Below are 20,792 nucleotides of genomic sequence, written 5' to 3'. Positions count from 1 at the left end.
ACCAATTCTAGCACAACTTGAGCTTTGGCATTAATAGAAGTTGAGTGGATATTATCGATGGTGGAAAACAAAATCCCTTGTGCCTTTATCACTAGTGGCACCCCCTCGTCCCGATGTTTGTACTTGTCAATTGGGGCCTACGGTGATCACCAACATACATTTCCCCATTCGATTGTGCCTTGCACTTGGCATAATTGCAATAAGCAGCCAACCCCCCCTGCCATAGTTGATGGGTCTTTGGGCAGTCCCACAAAGCATGTCAGATTGACTCTATTATATTTGGGCATGCTACACAATTAGGAGAGTTAAGGATTCCACGCGGCCACACTCCAACCAGAAGTGACCTATGTATTACTAGCCATTAGAATGTGGTAATTCGCATATTGTGGTGTTGTTTCTATATATTCTGCCAAAACTCATCCATGGGGAACATGATATATTTGCCAAATCTTTGTAGCAACTCTCGAGCGGTTTGAGCAGTTGGAATGTGGCATCTCAATCTAGTTGTGGATTGAAAGAAATGGATGGAGTTGCTTCCTATACCCGCATAAAGATTGCGCCACGCCCATTGCAAAGGGTTCGAACAGACCTTACATAGCCATGTATTTTCATGAAGACGTATGTGTCATTTTTGTTGTACTTTGATCAGACCAAGGTCTACATATGTGAGTACTCGAATTGCCATGTTCAATGTTGGTACCTCATTGTCTCGCATTTCATGGCCTTGGATCTTGTCCGATGTTTCCCTACCTCGTGGGATCAAGATGCCCTCCTCTTCGTCGCCTATCCACGTCTCTGTTTTCGTCGCTTGATTAGCAACTTCCCCAAGCAATAGAGCATTCATAATTTCAGATCTCATACTAGTCCATCCATCCATGATTCCATGGAGTATGTTGGCTTGATCTTGTAGTGGCAATGACATAAACCATCTCCAACATTCTATACTTTTTTGTGAACCTTCTGCAATGCTTCTCAATGATAACCCCTTACTTGATCCAACTAGTTGATTAGATTCACCTATGATACATGGGTTCCACAAGATGTGTTGACTGAGCTAGGCAGGTTTAGAGTTAGGTTGATCACACTTGAGTCCTCGTCTTATGTCACACCACACCTTCCACATGGATGCATTGAATCTATCCTCCAATTGGCATGAGAAACTTGGTTTGAGATCCATGTTTAGAATCCATCCCATTTGAGGGGCCCAATTAGCCCCTTTCCGTGGTGTAAAGTAAGCAAAACATGTTCGCAATAGCATTTTCTAGCATTCATCCCCTAGTTGGAATCCTCGTACCACAAATTTGGCGAGTAATGCTTTGGACTGTGAGAGGGGATCATTATACCCAATCCTCCTCTCGACTTGGGTGATGCGAGCACATGCCACGCCACCTTGCATCCCATCAAGCCAACAATAAATTCCGTTGAAATACTTTACCCCTTTGCATCACGAACTTGGGATTGATACATCCACCCGCATAATTCAGAGGAAATCAACAAATAAATTGCCTAAGGCATTGGGTATTTGAATACAATGTACACAAACTTCTTTGTACAACAAAGGCCACTCCAATTACATGTATGTCCTAGCATATAAAATTGATGCACACATACACATACATCTTACATAAACCTTGGATGTCCTATGTTACTACTATATCAATGCTCTTGAAGGACATGACACTTGTAGCCATGTCTGTAGTGACACAAGCTATATAAATTTATGAAGTAATGGCCCATTTCAAACAATCTTCCGCCAGCATAATAGTGCCAACATAAAGATGAAATTAGTGCGGCACATTACTCTTGTGACCTTTCGACAAAGTGGGGTGGTGTCTTTCTACTAATAGCCACATTTTCATATCCATAGAATCCATGACATGACTCCTCTATAGCCATCATAAAATCATTCATTACGCAAGTAAATTATAGACCATGGTTGGTAGGCGCACAATTAGGGGTATGTGCAATTACCTTACTTTATGCTTTGTCTATATCTTTGTACACCATCAAATTCATGGAAATTTTCCAACTAATAAGCTTTTCTTATCCTTCTAGTACATTTGATTTACAAACCACCAAACAATTTCATGCTCAAACATTGGATATATGAAATAAATCTCCGATACAAGTTGAATAATTGTAGTGGGTGTTTTGAAGATGTCATTGGATTAACATTCGGACGTCGCATCCAAAAACAGGACCATAAAGTTCATGACATAAGCACATTATTAATCATTCTCATAAACATGGTTGGACCATGCGGAGGTTAAGTTGCATGGCCATTAGTTCGTGATGGCTAAAACATGTGTATGGAATGTCATTTTATGGGCATCCTCATTTTGTACATTGTTGTTGTACACAGTGAGAGGAATGTAGAGGAGTGAGTCCAACGAGCACCTTCAAAAAGGTGAGTGAGAAGGCACAAGAGGTAATATCTGTTGCATGGAAGAAGATATACCGTGATGGGATGGATACATAAATTGGTCTCGTGGGCGGGTGCGAGTGTTCATTAGGGCATCATGCTCTCTCTCTCTCTCTCTCTCAGTAAAAGCACACAATTATATTAATTGTATATGAAATTCACTTAATTACAATGCTTCTTAGTCTCCTCTACCTATCATATACCTATGTAGGGAGAGGGACGTTCTTTAATGTTGTTAAAAAACCTGAATATGCATTTGAGGAAATGATCCCCACATGCTCTAACATCCAAAAATTCCACATGAGAATACCTTTTAGCTTCTTTATATAGGCTTTCACCCCATGTCTATTATCAAACATGAAAGCATTACGCATATTCCAATTGTGTTGTAGACCCCAATAACGTAAAAATTGGAATAATATCTCCATCTCATCATTTGAACCATTTTGAACATATTGAGAAAAAACCCATTGTTGAGGTCTCAAACAACATCGGGTTAAAACTTGCCAAATGTCCGATGAGTACTTCCAAATGGTACACGCTATAGGACATTTAATGAACTTATGTGTATTATCCTCCAATGGAACAGTGCAAAAGAAACAAGTGCTAGACCATAGTCCTCGCCTCTTTAAGGCCGAACCTAATGGGAGCCCACCAATCATGACTCTCCATATGAATATCTTTGCACGAAATGGTAGATGGGAATGCCAACCATGTTGTAATATTTTCCACCACCTTGCATCTGACTTACATACATTCCACAACTTCGTTGCTTTAGGAGATAGCCAAGATAATGATGTCATCGCATGATGATACAATATATTTGTAGTGACCTATAACAAGTGTGTACCATCTTGTAACCGCCAATCCACCCAAGGTGCAAAATCTATTTTCAATTGCAAAGATCCTTCCAACAATGGAATATCTTGTAATTTCTCCCAAATAAATCCATAATTTGGGGGAATACATAACCATCGCTTGGCATCTTCACATTCCAACAACCTTTGAGATTCATTATCAACCACATCTTCCAAATGTGCAATTCCCAATCGAAATAAACGATTGAATTGAGATCTCAACTTCTCTTTCCCATGCCAAAACAACACTTGAGAAGAAACAAACAATTCATTTTGTAATGAATTACAATATTTTCGATCACTTGATGGTCCCCATTCAAAAAGAGATAATGCATCTTGCCACGATCTTACCAAATGTTGTCCACATACAGAATGTCAAATCTTTAGAGGAAAACTTCCATTGAGTAATGACCACTAGGATGCTTGAAACTTTGTTTTATCGAGCATCAATCCTTCATGCTTAATAAAATATTGCATCATAGATATCCATGGTTGATCTTGTTGACGTATATTTCGTAATAATGCAAATTTACGAGCCATCAAATGCCTTTCCAAATCCAATATTGTTGCACCACCTAACCTTTTAGGAGTAGCCAAATGGTCCCATGAAATCCATGTAACTCCCATCATTTCTCCCTTCCACCACAACATGAACCGAATAGGTTGTAGCATGTTTTGTAATGTCTTCTTAGTCCAAGGTAGTAAATACAAAAAATATAATAACATGGGTATCAAGATACATTGCACCACTTTGAGTCGTACATGAAAGGGCCATAAATTGAGAATTCCAATCCATAAATTTGTCATTCAATTTACTACCAATCCAATCAATCAATTGAACATTTGTAACATCAACACCCAATGGATAATCCAAATGTCTATAAATTGATCCTCGTGTAATCACTGACCCTCGCCATCCCAAACATTCCAAATCACTCTCTGTACAAGAAATAAGTGTGAGACTTCCTCCAAATTATATACAACCCTGAAGCCAAAGCAAATTGATCCCAAACTTGCATACTCCTTTCAAGATTTTCTTTTGAGGCTTGTAAAAACATAAAAGAATCATGAGCCAATGCTTGTGTCACCGATTGTCCACCAGAAGGAAGATGCAAACCCACAATACCACCGCTAGCCGCAAGATTTGACAACATTACTAACAAAGGGTGTGTAACAATAGCAAATAACAATGGGCGTAGTGGGCATCCTTGCCACACGGATCTAGTAAGAAACACTTTCGGAGTAACACCGCCATTAAGCATCACACGTGAGGTTGCATTTTGCCCTAGCAAAAAGATAAGTCGACACATACGAGGACCAAACCCCATCTTATACATCACACCTGAGAGGAAAGACCAATTAACACGATCATATGCTTTTTCCAAATCTAATTGCACCATAACCATTTCTTGATGTGTATGTCGAGCATAATTGGTAGCCATTTGAACATTCAAAACATTATGCAATATATTTCTACCTGTAATAAAACCATATTGAGATGGATGAATAAGTTGAGGCAAGAACTTCTGAAGTCAGTTGGATAATATCTTTGCAAACACTTTGTACAACCCTCCCATCAATGAAATAGGCCTCCATTGATGAAATGACTCCGAAGATGGTACCTTTGGTATCAATTTGATTAAGCCCACCTTCCAGCTCTCAAGCATGAAACCAGAATCCCAACATTGTTGAAACATTTGTGTGAATGGAGTCTTAAGCATGCAATCATACTTCATAAAAACTTCATTTATAACACCATCCCAACTAGGGCTTTTACCATTTGGAAGGTGTAACAATACCTTTTCCACCTCAGCTTCTTTAAAATCAGCATCCAATTCTTGACAAATATTTATATTCACGACACTCCCAATTACATTATAAAACTCTCGTCATGCTTTTAACACATCCTCATTAATAATCAACTTTTGCCCAATCAAATTCTTAAAATGAGTAATACATAACTCAATAACCTTGATTGGGTCTACAACAATGTCATCCCCTATCTTAATTTGTACCACATTTGAACGAGCATATGGTGGTCTTAATCCTTGAAAAAATAGATGAAATTGCGATTGATTATCTATAAATCCCTCCTTTAATTGATGTAGTCTTGTATGTTGATAACTTTGACAAGACAAATTCTTCACAATGTCTTGTACTTGAACTTGAACATCCAAAAGCTCTTCATCATGCGGATTATTCATTGATACTACATTGCATCGCGTAAGAATATATGAAAACTTACCAATCAATTTCTTACGTCTTTTAACATTAGTCATACCATACATACGATGAATATTATTGATGTTTTGTAGTGTTGTATCCCATGCATACCATCCTTCTGAAATAACTTGTTCTGAAAACATGCCAAAATTTTGTTGCATATAGGCATCAAATAAAGAATGTAATAATAAAGAAGAATTAAACCTCAAAGGAACTTGATCAAGCAATGCTTTGTACATATCTACCCCATGTTTATTAAACTCAAAACATATGGGAAAATGATCCGATGTCACAACCTCTTGCATAATTGAGATATTAAGCATCTCTGGCAAAAAGGGCTCGTCATGCACATTGCATAACATACATTCTATCTAACCTACTCCATGTTTCCTTATATTGCATAGACTGAAATGCAAACACAACCTCATCTTGATGCAACCATTTTCATACATCCAACTTCAAAACCTCTGATGCCAAATTGTCCCAAACTGCTTGCTCAGGAGAATCCATCAATGGGAATCGTGAAGTAGATTGTGAAGCATCAACACACATATTAAAATCACCCATTAACAAACCAACATGGCCCACTAATAACAGTGGATACATTGAAGACCATAATTCAATGTGTTGATTAACATTATTGGGTGCATAGATTCTCTCTCTCTCTCTCTCTCTCTCTCTCTCTCTCTCTCTCTCTCTCTCTCTCTTTGCGATCATCATGATGCAATGTTCTCATCTCACGTCATAGAAATTGTTGGTCGATGAATGTGTGCAAGCTCTTTCTGGTATGGATCCACTCCACTATATTATTGGGTCTCTTGTCGTCTTCTTGACACACCAAAGGAAGTAAAGAGTTTGATTTTGTCAAGGAGTTCCTTCTCATATTAAGCAATCTATGTCAAAGGTATCTAGTCCGGGGACCCATTGACCGTCGCGAGGATAACTACAATTTGTCATTCGATAGGGATAAGGAGAAATCTCTCGAGTGTAAGTTATGGACACACCAAAGGAGGAGGCGAGAGGCTATGTCCCAATCCATCCCTCCCTCCCTCCGTCCATTCTATCCTCCATCCATCCCTTCATCATCCATCCGTCCATATATCCATCCATCCATCCATCCATCCATATTATGTATCCATCCATAGAACAAAGACACTCTCTCCCTCCTTCCTCGCCCCCTTTCTATTCTCACGAGTACAAAAAATTTGAATCACGTCAGATTGAAGCTTAGCTCTCCCTGAGAAGTAACCAGTCATCATGTTCGTGAAGCTTGAGATCGGTAGCGATGGCATTGGACTCATCACCTTCTCATATCCCCCTGTCAACGCTCTTGCGTTTCCACGTAAGTAATTCTTATCTTCTCATAAATTTGTCTTTTGTTTCTTCTGTTTCTTAACTTCTCCGTGTGTAGCTATGCTTTAGGCTTTCTATCATGCTTTCCTTTTCCAGAAAGGAACCCTTTTTTCTTACACACATAAATTGCTGTTGCATTCTGATTGTTCATATTATGATTTTATACTCATGTATGCGTAAATATATTTGTATATATACGTGTGTGCCTATGTGCGTGTACATGCGTGTGTATGCTCAAGGCTAGGCCGTAAATCCTTTAATAGTATCCAAAAGACAACGGAGATCTGGATCTTCAGGAAATTGAGTAGAGGATATTATCCGAATTACTTCTAGGTATAGTAGCATATATAGTCTGAAGGTTGAGTTGTACCATAAATCCTTTTATATATAGGATTAGGATTTCTTGTCATGCTTTTCTTTTCCAGCATATATATAAAGAAAGTGTTTATTTTGCACATATATATAAAGAATCTTGCATATTTATTTATTTGAGCCTTTCCAAGGCTTGATAGTGCGTGTATGTATGTATAAGTATTAAAATGTCTTCAAGGCTTGTCAGTATATGCATTCTCAAGGTTGAGCCATGAGTTATTTCAAATTGTATGATCAAAACATCAGTTGGGCTTTGGGCTAACACAAACTGTGAAAACATTTAACCTCCTATGAATGAATAAGTTTCTGTATTGGCTAACATGTCAACTTTATCTTGGTGTTCTTTGCAAACATTGTCCGAAAATTTCCAAGGCACAAAATAGGGAATTTGATATACATATGCCGATACCATATCATAGTGACTGAAGTAGTCACAAAGGGTGATGGTAAGCAGATGTCCAAAAAGAGCTGCAAGTACTCCTGTAACATGCAGAAAAACTTTGTTTGCAACATGACATAATGAATAGTAATTGGGAAATTGGGTTTTTAGGACTTGATGAGCCTCCCTACGTATAGTTATGATGACAAAGATCCACAACACAACTTTGTTTGTTACACGACATAATGAATAGTAATTGGGAAATTGGGCTTTTAGGACTTGATGAGCCTCCCTACGTATAGTTATGATGGCAGGGATCAATAACACCAAGCCATCATGTTTGTGGATGGGCAAATTGCAGCGGAGGCAAGTGACTTTTTCCAGTATGGAAGACGCATCATGAAGATTCATTTACATTTTAGAGAAGCTTTTTTGTTGTGTTTGTGGTTACCATCAGTATGCTGAATGCGATATTGCATCTCTGCCTAAATCTTGGCCAAGCTATACATCTTACCCAATCTAGAATTTATTAGATATAACATTGCATCATTCCAAAGATCAAGCGATTGAAATATTGTGAGTCCTTCATATTCCATTAAATATGAAATTTCTTATATATATGCAAGTCTCAGTACAATTGTATGATTGAGCAATGTGAGAATTAGATTTCCATGGCATTAGAAGTTCATTTCTTAGTATATTGTGGTATGTAATGTTCACTAGAAAATCTATTTATGTGAAGCTCAAATACTTTTGAAAACTGTACATCGACACCAGGTTTTGTTGCATGTTTATATATGTAGTTCTATGCATTCTATGGAAGCTTGTTATTAATTCAAACAGGAATAAAACACTTCCCATCCTTTAAACAAAAATCCAGGGTGTATAAATCTTCATTATGGACACTGCTATTTATTTTTATGCATCCATTCTTATTTTCTAACTTTGCCTATTCTCATAATATGATTTGACTTTATGTCGCATATTTGAATTATTATTATTATGCTTATGCTTACAACTTGTCCACTCAATGTCTTATTCCAGTTCTCAAGGCATTCAAGGAAAAATTTGAAGAGGCTTGTACTAACAATGATGTTAAAGCTATTGTTATAGCTGGTAAGCTTTGTATGATTATGAGGCAGAGATAGTACTTTCATATAGTAAGTTTTAGAGAGGTGGCAGAGATAATATTTTCATTTTCCATCTAATATTTTCAGGTGAATCAGGGAAATTTTCGGGTGGATTTGATATTGCCACATTGTCAGAAATTCAGAAAATAGGTATTAAGGATAGAATAAATTATTGTGAGTGAATGCCAAGTATGAAATCACCATACGAGGATGTGCTGTCTGATGTATGCATGAAGCAATGTATGTGCATACAAGCATATATTCTTACATTTTCCATTCTCACAATTCTCATGCTTCATTCATATGCAATTTAATATTTTTTTAGTGCTAATTTCTTGTTTAACTCATTGTGGCATGATTAGCAAGGTACACCACAGGTGTGTCAAGATTCATACATCCCTCTTTGAATGGGCATTTAACTATGTTCTAGTTACATTGCAGGAAATGTATCTCTTTTGGGACGAGTTTCTGTCGACATAATGATAAATACAATTGAAGGTACAAATCAGGAGTTGGAAATATCTATATCGGAGAAATTAGATTGGTGTAGTAAGATTTAACAGTTGAATAAGGTCCAACTTCATACTGTATTTACTTTCTTTTGTGCACTGCTAGGAAAAAGCAGTTACTGTGCCTTGTGTATGTCTTACTGTGTTATAATTAACATTTTGTGGCCCTGAACCCTGTACATATAAAAACACCTAAAACATAGAAAATTGTAGGAAAACAAACATGTTCCATCAGAAAGGGAGAGAATGTCACACCACCAAGCTTGTAAGCTTCTGACAAAAGCAAGCGATTCAACTTGTTGCAGGCCAACACGGAATCTGCTTCATGTATGAAAAAACTTGGAAATTAAATATGTTTTCTATGAAAGAAAGAAAGATATGTTCTCTGTGAAATGATTGCATAATTAATCTTGACAATAGACATGATAATAAAGAAACTCAATACATGGCAAAATCTTGAATGCCAGAGCTGATTGCATGGTTGCGTGAAAAACCAAGAACAAGAACTTAAGAGGCTTGCCTGTCTTGCACATTATAGGGGCATTGGCAAAACCAAGGATCTTGTTGTTCGAGTTCTATTTTTTTATGATCTAGAAACTTCATGAAAATCTAGAAAAGCCATTATATGATCCTTTGGTTCTAGTGGCAATCAATTTATTCAGGTATGCTTGGGTATGCACATTAAATTTTTGGCAATGTTTCAAACTACAGTTGTTCTCTATGAATTTCTAATAATGCATTTTGTTGTATGCTTGAAATTAAAGCCTAATAATAATGGGATCCATACTTTGCAGAATAAACTTATTTGTTTATGTGTGATTGAACATCTTTTATTTTTGTGTTTTGTAGCTGCAAAGAAGCCTTCAGTTGCCGCTATAGAGGGGCTTGCCTTGGGCGGTGGTCTTGAGCTTGCAATGGTATTGTAATTAGTTTTATGTTCGATGTTTTCGTGTTGCTTATAAATTTGCCATATATATTCATTTCACATATACCATTATCAGCTCCACAGTCTCTTATTTATTTTCTGTGCTCACATAAGCTAGGTTTTTTGTATTTGTCTATGCTTAATGCAGGCTTGTAATGCTAGAATTGCCGCCCCAAAAGCACAACTTGGCTTACCTGAATTACAGCTTGGCATTATTCCTGGATTTGGTGGTAAGTATGATTTATAACTATGGGAGATTTGTTGATCTCAAAAGCCATTTGGAATTGAACTGTCATCTTAGCTAGACAAAGAGCTAAAGGTGGAAGACATTATATTTAATTTAATAATTGTCTCCCGGAATTTTGAAGGTGTTGTACTCAGTTTCAGGAGAATGTACATACTTGGTAACAATGTTATAACATTTCCAGGTACGCAACGGCTGCCTCGACTTGTTGGGCTCTCGAAAGCTATTGAAATGATGCTGGTATATGTTAAGTTACCTGTTGTACCTAACATGATTAAAACAATCTTAAAAAGGAATAGATAACTGAGATGCAAATCTTTTTCATGTTACAATTTGAGAAGGATATGAAAACATATTCATTATGTACATGTAAAAACACATTAAGCATGGATGTCTCTGTGGGCAGAGCAAGAAGGGACAAGAAAGGACAGAGGTGGCTCGTTTTGGTCAATTGTCAAGTTGGTGGCAGGAGATAGGTGCTGAAGTTAGGCTAAATTGAAGAGGAGGGTTTGATTATAAGGGGAAACAATGGGCTGACTGGGGCTAGTGGTACTTCAGAGTTTATGGGAGTACAGGAGGATCAGAGAGGCTATTGTCAATCATAGTGTGCAAGCAGAAAGGAATGGTAGAAAGTTTAGAAACAAAAGAGAAATTGAATATCCCTACCGTAACATTTAGAAAAGTCATTTCCTCTTTACGAAATAGCTGATTGGAGCTATTTGCATTTCAGAACTCTTGAATATCCCCGCCACAATATTTAGAAATGTTACTTTTTCTTTTATGGAACAGATGGAAACAGTGCATTACTATGAATAATGATATTATAGTAAAGGTGAACAAGATTGTGGTGGGAGGTGAGGACTACTGTGATTTCCCTAGGTTTCTATTGCTGAAAGTCTATCATCTTTGTTCAATATAAATATTGTTTCTCTCATTTTAACATTTCTATATGATTATCGTTGTATCCAATTCTGCGATGTTGACTTTCTCTCTCCCACATGGTGATTTGCTGAGACTTATAAATTTTGAGATTGATTTCACATGCTTTATTTCTTGTCTGTTTCATCATACCATGATTTAGATGAAGGCCATTTTTTTGTTTGTGTTTCTTTTTGTCCAATATATATTTAGAGGGCCACAATAACAAGCAGCAATGCTTTCATTTGGTGAGTCCATGCAGTTTTCAAAATCAATCAGCTCAGAGGAAGGAAAGCACCTAGGACTGGTTGATGATGTGGTTCCACAAGGGGAACTTCTTATGAGAGCACGAAAGTGGGCATTAGACATTGCAGAAAGCCGTAAGCCACGTGTCATCAGCCTGCAAAGGCTTGATAAGCTTGAACCCCTCGGAGATGCACTTAGGATACTGAAGGTTGCACGTGCCCAGGCAATCAAGACATCCCCCAATCTTCCGTCACTTCTTTTTTGTCTTGATGCAATCGAGGTGGGTGTTGTGTCTGGAGGATATGCAGGAAGTCTTAAGGTGGATTACTCTGTGCCTACCATCCATTCGTCTTACCCTGACTGGTATTTACATCGTAATACTAACATGGTTTTTAACAGGAGGAACAATTCTTTAATGAAGCAGTTATGTCTTCAACTGGGAAGTCATTAGTTCACATATTCTTTGCTCGGCGTGCGAGTAGTAAGGTACAATTCTACCAACTAATATTGCTGCAGTACTTTATCTTGAAACCTAATGGGAATTGTACGATTGTAGGTACCTGGCGTAACAGATAGAGGACTACGGCCAAGAACCTTAAAGAAGGTTGCAGTTATTGGTGGAGGATTAATGGGATCTGGAATCGTAACTGCACTTGTTCTGAGCAATATTTCAGTTGTGCTAAAGGAACTGAATGGCACTTTCCTTGAGCAAGGCATGAACCGCATCAAAGGTAGCAAACGTTATACACAGTTATCATTTGTGCTATTTTGTAATGAATAAGATAGTTTATATATACAAGGTCACGTTGATGAAGGTAAGGCATATTGGTAAGATTATCAGTGAGACAAGCGTGTGCACACACCAATACAAATATGGAACTGCCAAGGGTATATGATCATAACTTTCTGATGTTCCTGGTGATTGTATGGCATCTGAAGGTAAGGTATATTGCTAAGATTATTAGTGAGACAAGTGTGTGCACACACCAATCCAAATATGGAACTGCCAAGGGTATATGATCATAACTTTGTGATGTTCCTGGTGATTGTATGGCATCTGATAATGCAATTATCTGTACATCATATCTTGACACTTGTTGTAGTTCATGGCGCTGTTATTTGTTAGGTCTTGTTCTCTAGTAGGGGATTGCATTCTGCCATTGAAATGTGTTAATCTGTGTGTACAACCTAGGCCTGGATGGTGCGACCTTAGACATGAACATCTTCGTTTCCATTACAAGGTGTTGTTCGTTACCAATATGGATGCATTTATGAATAATTAAGTATGGCAAGAATGCATTAAGGTGTTGTGCCCTTTTGACTCTGTTTGTTTTTGGAATTTTAACTAGCTGTTGGAGCAGTTTTCATCACATTTCAAGGCAGACTATCTAAAACAAATGTCATTGCATAGAATGTTGGTAGGGAAGATTATTGTGTTGTTTTTGCATTAGTCAAGTATATTTTAGTTACAGGGATTCACTTACATTAATTAATAAAGGCTTTTTGGATTAACAATTCTTAACTATGTTTCTGTATCAGCAAATCTGGAGAGTCATTTGAAGAAGGGTATCTTGACTGCAGACAAGTACAAGAAAACTATGTCTCTTATCAAGGGTACTCTTGATTATCGTGACTTTAAGGATGTTGATGCTGTCATTGAGGTAAATTGTTTGCTTCCCAGCATGGTTGAAGATGTGAATATGAGAAACTTTAATAGTTGAAGACATGGACATGAGAAACTGTATTAGTTGAAGACATGGATATGAGAAACTTTAATAGTTGAAGACATGGATGTAAGAAACTGAGAAATTGTTCTGGTAAAAATTTACAGACGGCAAGTGAGAACATTCCTTTAAAGCAGCAAATATTTAGCGATCTTGAAAAATACTGCCCGCCCCATTGCATTCTTGCCACCAATACATCAAGTCTGGACTTGAGATTAGTTGGACAGAGAACCCACGCTCAAGAAAGAATAATAGGGGCTCATTTTTTCAGGTAATGTCTTTAAACATGAGCAATATATAAATTAGTCTATCCTTGTTTTCTTCTCATTTATTGTCTTTTTCAGCCCAGCACATGTGATGCCACTTCTTGAGATTGTTCGATCAGATAAGACTGCAATACAGAATATAGTTGATCTTATAAATCTTGGAAAAGTAATTCAAAAGGTTCCTGTGGTAGTTGGTAATTGTGCGGGATTTGCTGTTAATCGAATGATGTTTCCATATATACATTCAGCACAAATGCTTGCAGACCTTGGAGTGGATATTTATAGAATTGATAAGGCTGTAAGTGATTTTGGGCTGCCGATGGGACCTTTCAGGTAAGCTTATTGATACATGACTGTAAATGAAGACTCCTTTTCATGAGCCTCTCAGATATTTTTGTTCATGAAGATATTTGTTTGTGTTCATTCTGCAGACTTATAGATTTATCAGGTTATGAAGTACATATTTCAGTGGCGGCAGAATTCACAAAGGCCTATCCTGAAAGGACCTACCAGTCACAGCTAATAAGGCTTCTAATGGAAGATAATCGTGCAGGTACAGCTGTTTTTAAAGAGAGTCTATATCTTTTCATCTTGATGTTTTTGCCATAGGGAAACAGGTAAGAAATATGGTAAGGGTTTCTATCTTTATGATGCCAAGCATAAAGATAGAAATCTGGTAATGAGATTCTATATCTTTTTATCTTGATGTTTTTATCATTGGGAAACAGGTAAGAAATCTGGTAAGGGTTTCTATCTTTATGATGCCAATCATAAAGGCATCCCGGATCCAAACTTCAATAAGTTCCTTGAAGAATCACGTCGTATTGCAAATATAATGCCTGGTGGAAAGGTACCACAACTTCTTTAAGGATTTTTATGCAAAAGAATTTATGCTAATAAAATCATCTTGTGATTGATTGCTCTGTCTGTGCAGCCTCTTGTGGTGAGTGATGATGAATTAGTAGAAAGACTCTTCTTCCCTGTAGTCAATGAATCATGTCGAATTCTGGGTGAGAAGATCGCAAATAAAGCATCAGACTTAGATATTTCATCAGTGTTAGGGTATGGTTTCCCCTCGTACAGGTAAGTTTGGGGTTTGAGGTTTAGGGATTTGAAGATAAAACAATACATAAAGAACAGAAAGAGATTAATTGGCTGATTGATGTTTGACGTATTTACTTTGTATAGAGGAGGGGTTGTTTTCTGGGGAGATCAAATGGGGGCTGCTTATGTGTATAACAAATTGAAGGGTTGGTCAGAGGTGCATGGTGCCTTCTATAAGCCTTGCTCTTTCTTAGAAGAAAGGGCTATCAAAGGAATCTCGTTGGTATAAATTGTTTTTCCTGCTTATGTAATTTATGATACTGGTTTCATGCTATATTGTCTCCTAATTTTTTATTATCTGTTTTGGCATGTAGGAGGCACATTCATTTGATGTCACCGCTCGCTTGTAAATTGAAGGATATATGGCTTGTTAATAAATAAAAACAATGGATATAACAACTATTATGTATCTGGTTGTATTCTTTCGCTAATAAGGTATCTTATATACAATCAGCTTCAACTGGTTCGTCTTCATTGCAATATCCCGTACTCAATGACAATAATTTACGAGTTGCGTAGTAGCATTTTGTTACGGTTTAAATTACAAAGCATAAATTATAGGTTGTTATGTTTCATCTGATATAACAATGCTGGTATGTTTTATCTAAATATAATATTCTTTATTAAGATAATGGATATCATGTTAAAGAATTTAAGATCATAAGATCACCTCAATATCAGCGGTTATATACATAAAGGCTTCCTATTAATTAATAGAAGCAAATGTTTTTGGAACAGTCAAGTGAATAGCCTAAATACTGCCGAAACACCCATATGTAGCATGTGATTACCTTGTGGAAGTTTGTTTTATTCATAATAGAACACTAACAGTGATAAAAGAAATTAATGATACCCACATCCCAGACAGAATAACAGGAAAATAGGTAACCTATTGAGAATGTTTTGATTACTTGCTAATGGACCATATTGAAAATGGCTAGGGAATAGTGTTTAGGATGCTTATATATCACCACCAAAAGACGATGACATAATCTTGTGGTCAATAAAGAGCAGCTGGCAGTCATGTATCATCAAGAACATCTTGTTACTTTTGAGTAGACAGTTTAATAGGGTCCAATTGGTATCTCACTAAATTTGGTTATAGAGGATGTTTCAAGTAAATAAGGAGTGGATTAATAGGCTAAATTTGGTTATAGAGGATGAAGTCGAATCTTTATGCCTATTAGGATATTCAAGAAATGGTTTTTTCAATTATGTAATTTATTTTGGGTTCTCAACGACGACTTTTGAGTTTTATTATAGTGTGGTGTGCATGTGTTCTTTTGTGCCATCCTTTTACTACACCCTTTGTAGTGTGCATGTACCTAAGCCAAACACACCCTTTTAACACACTTTTTTTAGCCAAGCCAGCCCAAATGGGTACATTTGTATTGACTATAAATTGAGCAAGAAGTAAGAAGCTAAGTAAGTTGGTTTTGATCTTTTATGTGCATTTCACATAGTGGTGGAGATGCAGGGTAAAATTTTAGCCGCTAACACCTTCTTCATGGTGTCCCAAATCCCTCATGTTGCCTCCGAATCCGATATCCCTATGCAGCTTGAGTTCGCCTGAGTTTCCGCAGCCTCATGAGCAGCTCCTGCGAGTCCTCTCCAACACTATGCTTCAAGTCAGCTCTTGAAACTGACCATTGTGGTGTTGATGGAAGAGCTAACCCCTCACATCCAAGTGTTCACCCCTTCAATCACTCCGCCCACACCATCTTGTTAGACTTCGGTAATAGTATCTCTTCCATTAGCGCCGCCTTAGTTCACCATTTAGGCCTCCCGACATCCACCGCTCCCTCCATCCAAGTCCTTCTTGGCGATCACCAACATCTATACGACTCTCACATGCAAGCCCGTTGCACCATCACCTTATGCAATCTCACTTTCTCACACTACTTTTACGTCTTGCCCCACCAACTCTTCTCCCTCACCTTAGGTTGCGATTTGTTCCTCAAGCGTCGCGTTATAATTGATTTCACTACCCACCAACTTCTTGTCCCATGAGCTCCCCCGATCCCCCTCCTACAAGATAGCTCTCCTGTCCCCTACCTCAGCCAAGTTCTGGTGGCCCTTAGTCCACATGAGTGATTGATCTCTATTCGCCAATTGCTAGTTCGTTTTCCATCACTAGCCTTGTCCAACTATTATCTTATTAGGGCCGCTAGTTCCACGGGGATGTCTTCAACGTCGTTGCAACTCAACCAGGTGTCCAACAGATGTTTACATCCCCATACCATCCTCAGAAAAATGGCTTCACTGAACGCCTCAACAAGACCCTCAAGAAGGAGATTGCCGCTTACATTGATCCATTCCACAAAACCTAGGATCAAATCTTGCCTTTCGTCACCCACGCCTACAATACATCCGTACAAGCTTCGACACGAATCAACCCTTTTCGAGCTCTTTATGGGCGTGACCCTCACCTCCCATCAAAATCGTCCATAGATGTCCATTCCAAACCTACCAACATGGATAGTGCCACTTGGGGGCTCTATCTCCAACAGATGCTCCCCCTCCTTCGACAAGCCAACTCTTAAAACCTACAAGTTCAAAGTAGTGCCAGAAGCACCGAGGGATTCGACTCGTTCACCATAGTTCGTGCCATCAGATCCACCATGTACTTGCTCTGACGTGATTCCAACGGCCGATTCACCTCCTCCCACATTGTCGGCATCAAGCCCTCTGCCACCCCAAGCCCATCTTTTGACCTCCGTCCTTTCTCCATGTCGTAAACCTCCTTGTTTCTCTCAAGGGGGAAATGTGGTGTGCATGTGTTCCTTTGTGCCACCCTTTTAACACACCCTTTTTATCATGCATGTACCTAAGCCAACCCACCCTTTTAACACACCCTTTTCAGCTAAGTCAACCCAAATAGGTACCTTCATATCGACTATAAATTGAGCAAGAAGTAAGAAGCTAAGTAGGCTGGTTTTGATCTCTTATGTGCATTTCACAATATAAAGCGACATGTATAATTTGTTTTCTGGTTTTATTGTTCACATTCTTGATCTTCATTAGCCAAATTGTTCTTTGTTTGATCATCTCACTCAATAGAATTTTTATCCAATCCTTAGAACCCATTGCTAACTAAATTTATTCTTTTTATTGGTTGAATAGATTGGTACAAGGAAGCCCAACATCTTGGCAATGCTTTCCCCTCTTGCCTAGAAGAGTTTACTCAACTCACCTTTCAAACATTTTCCATTGATAGATCGCCCTATTTTTTTAGTATACAACATATATAAGCATGAGAATATGGTCAATTATTCAACTTTGTAATATGCTTCCTTGTTTTATTCAGGTAAAGAGTTGGTATTTAGTACGAATCTATATCAAGCCACATAACATTATTGGTTAACATGATTAGTAATCCATATGCATGAAGTAAAAGGTATGTTGATATGAGCATGCCATCCAAATGTGAAGGTATTATTAGTCTAACCAATGCTCAAGGGGAACATGAATTTAAAAGCGTTTAGTAGTCATACTCTTGGTGTGGTCTTTGGAAGTCCTAAGTGTTGACATACTCATAAAAATGACCGAACTATGGAGTAAACCTAAAAAAGTATGAAATTTGGAAGATAAAATCCATTGTCAGATTGCATTTTACTCGATGGAAACTTGATCCTAGTTGCTATATCGTGCCCTTGGTGAGTCCAAGACAAGGCTAATAAGTGAAGGCAAAATGTTGTGTGTGATGCATTGCTAAAAGAAAAGGCATTTTTGTGTTGTATGATGCATTACTAAAAGAAAAGTCATTTTTGTGAGAAGAAAACTTGCATTTGCTTAAAACAAAAACATAAAGTGTGGAAAATCCTCACTAATATGTGATAATCACAAAATATCTAGAAAAATCCAATATGTATGATAATCACAAAAATGCAATTATGTGTTGAAAAAATGGAGCATACGAGCATAACAAGCCCAAGAGGTAAAAACAGAAGAAGAAAACAAAGCAATGTTTTACCTTTGAAAAACAATCAGGTTAAAACATTTAAGGCAAGAAGAGAAAAGCAAGAACAAAATCTAGAAAGAGAATCAAGGAACATGTGGAACTCTACTATTACAGTAGTGAATTGAATGAGAAGCCAACCGAACCAAATGAAAACTTCAAGTGGGACATGAGAGGTGTGGAATTCCGTGCACAAGGACAAAATCCGGAGATATGTAATACATACACATACATATATGTAGTAGCAATGAAATGGCAACATTCTGTGTAAGCACTTCGAACCATTTGGGCCAAAGAGGGCTATGTTTAGCGATGGCCCTAAATTTCCCATACGGCTAGGATCCACCGGTCTTTGCCTAAAACATGGTGTCCTGCTGAAACTTAGTCAAGCCCAACCCAAACCGAACCAGACCAGACCATATGTGAAGATCTAAAAGAAAGCCTTTGGATTTGTGCCCCTCAAAAAAAAAAAGAACCTCACATTCTTTCTCATTCTCCAGCATCATCATTTCCTCTCTTCTGTCTTTTGTGCTTTGTTAGTCAAACATAGTAGCTTAGCTAGCTAGCTAGCTACAGATACATTCATTTATGCACAACCCCCACAATACCATGGTACATACAAGCTAGATAGTTTCCTAGACTACTCTAAAAAAACTACTAGCTATTCCTGTAGGTCACTTCTCACTGGTGTGAAATAGCTAGCTGTGGGGGTCTATCAAAAAACCCCTCACAAGAAGAAGAAAAACCCACTGACATGTGTCAGATTCTGGACTGACTTCCTTTTGTTTGTTCTCTTTATTATTGTCAAAACTTAGATACCTAAACTCCACCTAATACTAAATCCTCTCTCTCTCTCTCTCTCTCTCTCTCTCTCTCTCTCTCTCTCTCTCTCTCTCTCTATTCTATCCTCTTCATATTTTGTTCTTGGTCTTAGAAGTTAGCACCTCTTTAAGGTCTTCTATTTCTAACCTCTTGTAAAAACTTTAGGCCTAGGGTTTGTTTCTAGGGGGGAAGTTTAGGATTTTTACATTAGGATTATGTTCAACTTCTTTTATTTTTTTAGCTCTTGCCCCAACACCATCATTCATTCATTCAAATTTCATACATCTTTTTGTATTGGGATTCTCGTGTTGGAAAAGTTACCAAAGAATATAGACATGGTAACAAAATCTCCCTTCTAGATATGAGAGAGAGAGAGAGAGAGAGCCAAGGGGGATGATGACAATGATATAAAAATGCCCGATGCAACAATGTACACTCAGAACCTGTTCGAAAGAATGCTTGATTTCTTGTTCGACACTCTTAGATACAAATACGGTAAATTCGTGGAGACTTTAGCCATGAATGGAATTTTTTGTGGCTTTCTTGTGTAGATACCTACCTAGTACATAGAAATGAAATTTTTTGTAGCATGAAGTGCACCCTACCTATGAAAAAAAAAATACAAAAGTAGGTGGGTGCCCAACAAACTAAAGCATGTGTACAATATCCATGACCGAAGTCTTAAACCCGTATAATTGTTTTGTGTTTTCCATTGACATCTCCAATGTTAAACCATATCATCAAAGTGTTGAGTCATCCTGGCGTAATTCTTGTCCTTACGATTTAAGGCCCTACACGAGAGAGAAGGATGAAGTTGGACGAGTCTAATGTTTCATAGTTGTCCCATTGCTTTCAATTAGAGTTTGCCCATTATGAGACAAGGTCCTTTGCGTTCCCAATGTTCGTAATGTCAACGATAAGAGTAAATGAATAAATAATAGTTACACCATCAACATAAATGATTGGTGAGTTTAATTAAAGACTCTATGAGGAATCACAAGACTAACATACACCGAACTTGATCAACTTGCAAAGCGCTATAGCATGTGATATGCATGGTTAGGTGATAAAATGATCTCATAAAAAACATGAAGAAGGTGGGTTTCACTAAAATACAGAGATGGCAAATTGCAATAAAAACCAAAGTGACTCAATACCTTACTCCATAAAATAGTTACAACTTACACTTATATACTTTCCTGGAGTAATATCTATGTTGTAATAATTGTGGATATCAAATATTGATATCAATCTCTAGCTCTATGTTTGATTGGGTCTACTTGGCCCGATTCCAAAGCCAAAAAGGCAAGTACTTAAATATGTTCTCATAAAAAGAGAGT

At 37.7% G+C, this 20,792-nt stretch overlaps 1 protein-coding gene across 1 annotated transcript; it reads left to right on the top strand.

Moving 5' to 3' along the window:
• Window positions 1-6,686: 6,686 nt before the first annotated feature.
• On the top strand, window positions 6,687-15,260 carry LOC147849303 (glyoxysomal fatty acid beta-oxidation multifunctional protein MFP-a-like). Its single transcript, XM_087337663.1, has 18 exons — window positions 6,687-6,844; window positions 8,651-8,722; window positions 8,824-8,886; window positions 9,178-9,234; window positions 10,095-10,162; window positions 10,319-10,400; window positions 10,599-10,654; window positions 11,595-11,897; window positions 11,978-12,064; window positions 12,135-12,309; window positions 13,118-13,239; window positions 13,410-13,573; window positions 13,647-13,901; window positions 14,000-14,121; window positions 14,297-14,418; window positions 14,503-14,651; window positions 14,757-14,895; window positions 14,987-15,260. Exons 1-18 carry the CDS (start codon window positions 6,760-6,762, stop codon window positions 15,020-15,022), a joined length of 2,157 nt encoding a protein of 718 aa, XP_087193789.1. The 5' UTR covers window positions 6,687-6,759; the 3' UTR covers window positions 15,023-15,260.
• Window positions 15,261-20,792: the final 5,532 nt, after the last annotated feature.

Source organism: Azolla caroliniana, unplaced genomic scaffold (genome assembly GCF_043228905.1).
Source record: "Azolla caroliniana isolate FFs.n. ecotype wild unplaced genomic scaffold, voAzoCaro1.0.p SCAF_84, whole genome shotgun sequence".
Taxonomy (NCBI): Eukaryota; Viridiplantae; Streptophyta; class Polypodiopsida; order Salviniales; family Salviniaceae; genus Azolla; species Azolla caroliniana.
This window is presented reverse-complemented; position numbering and strand designations above follow the sequence as displayed.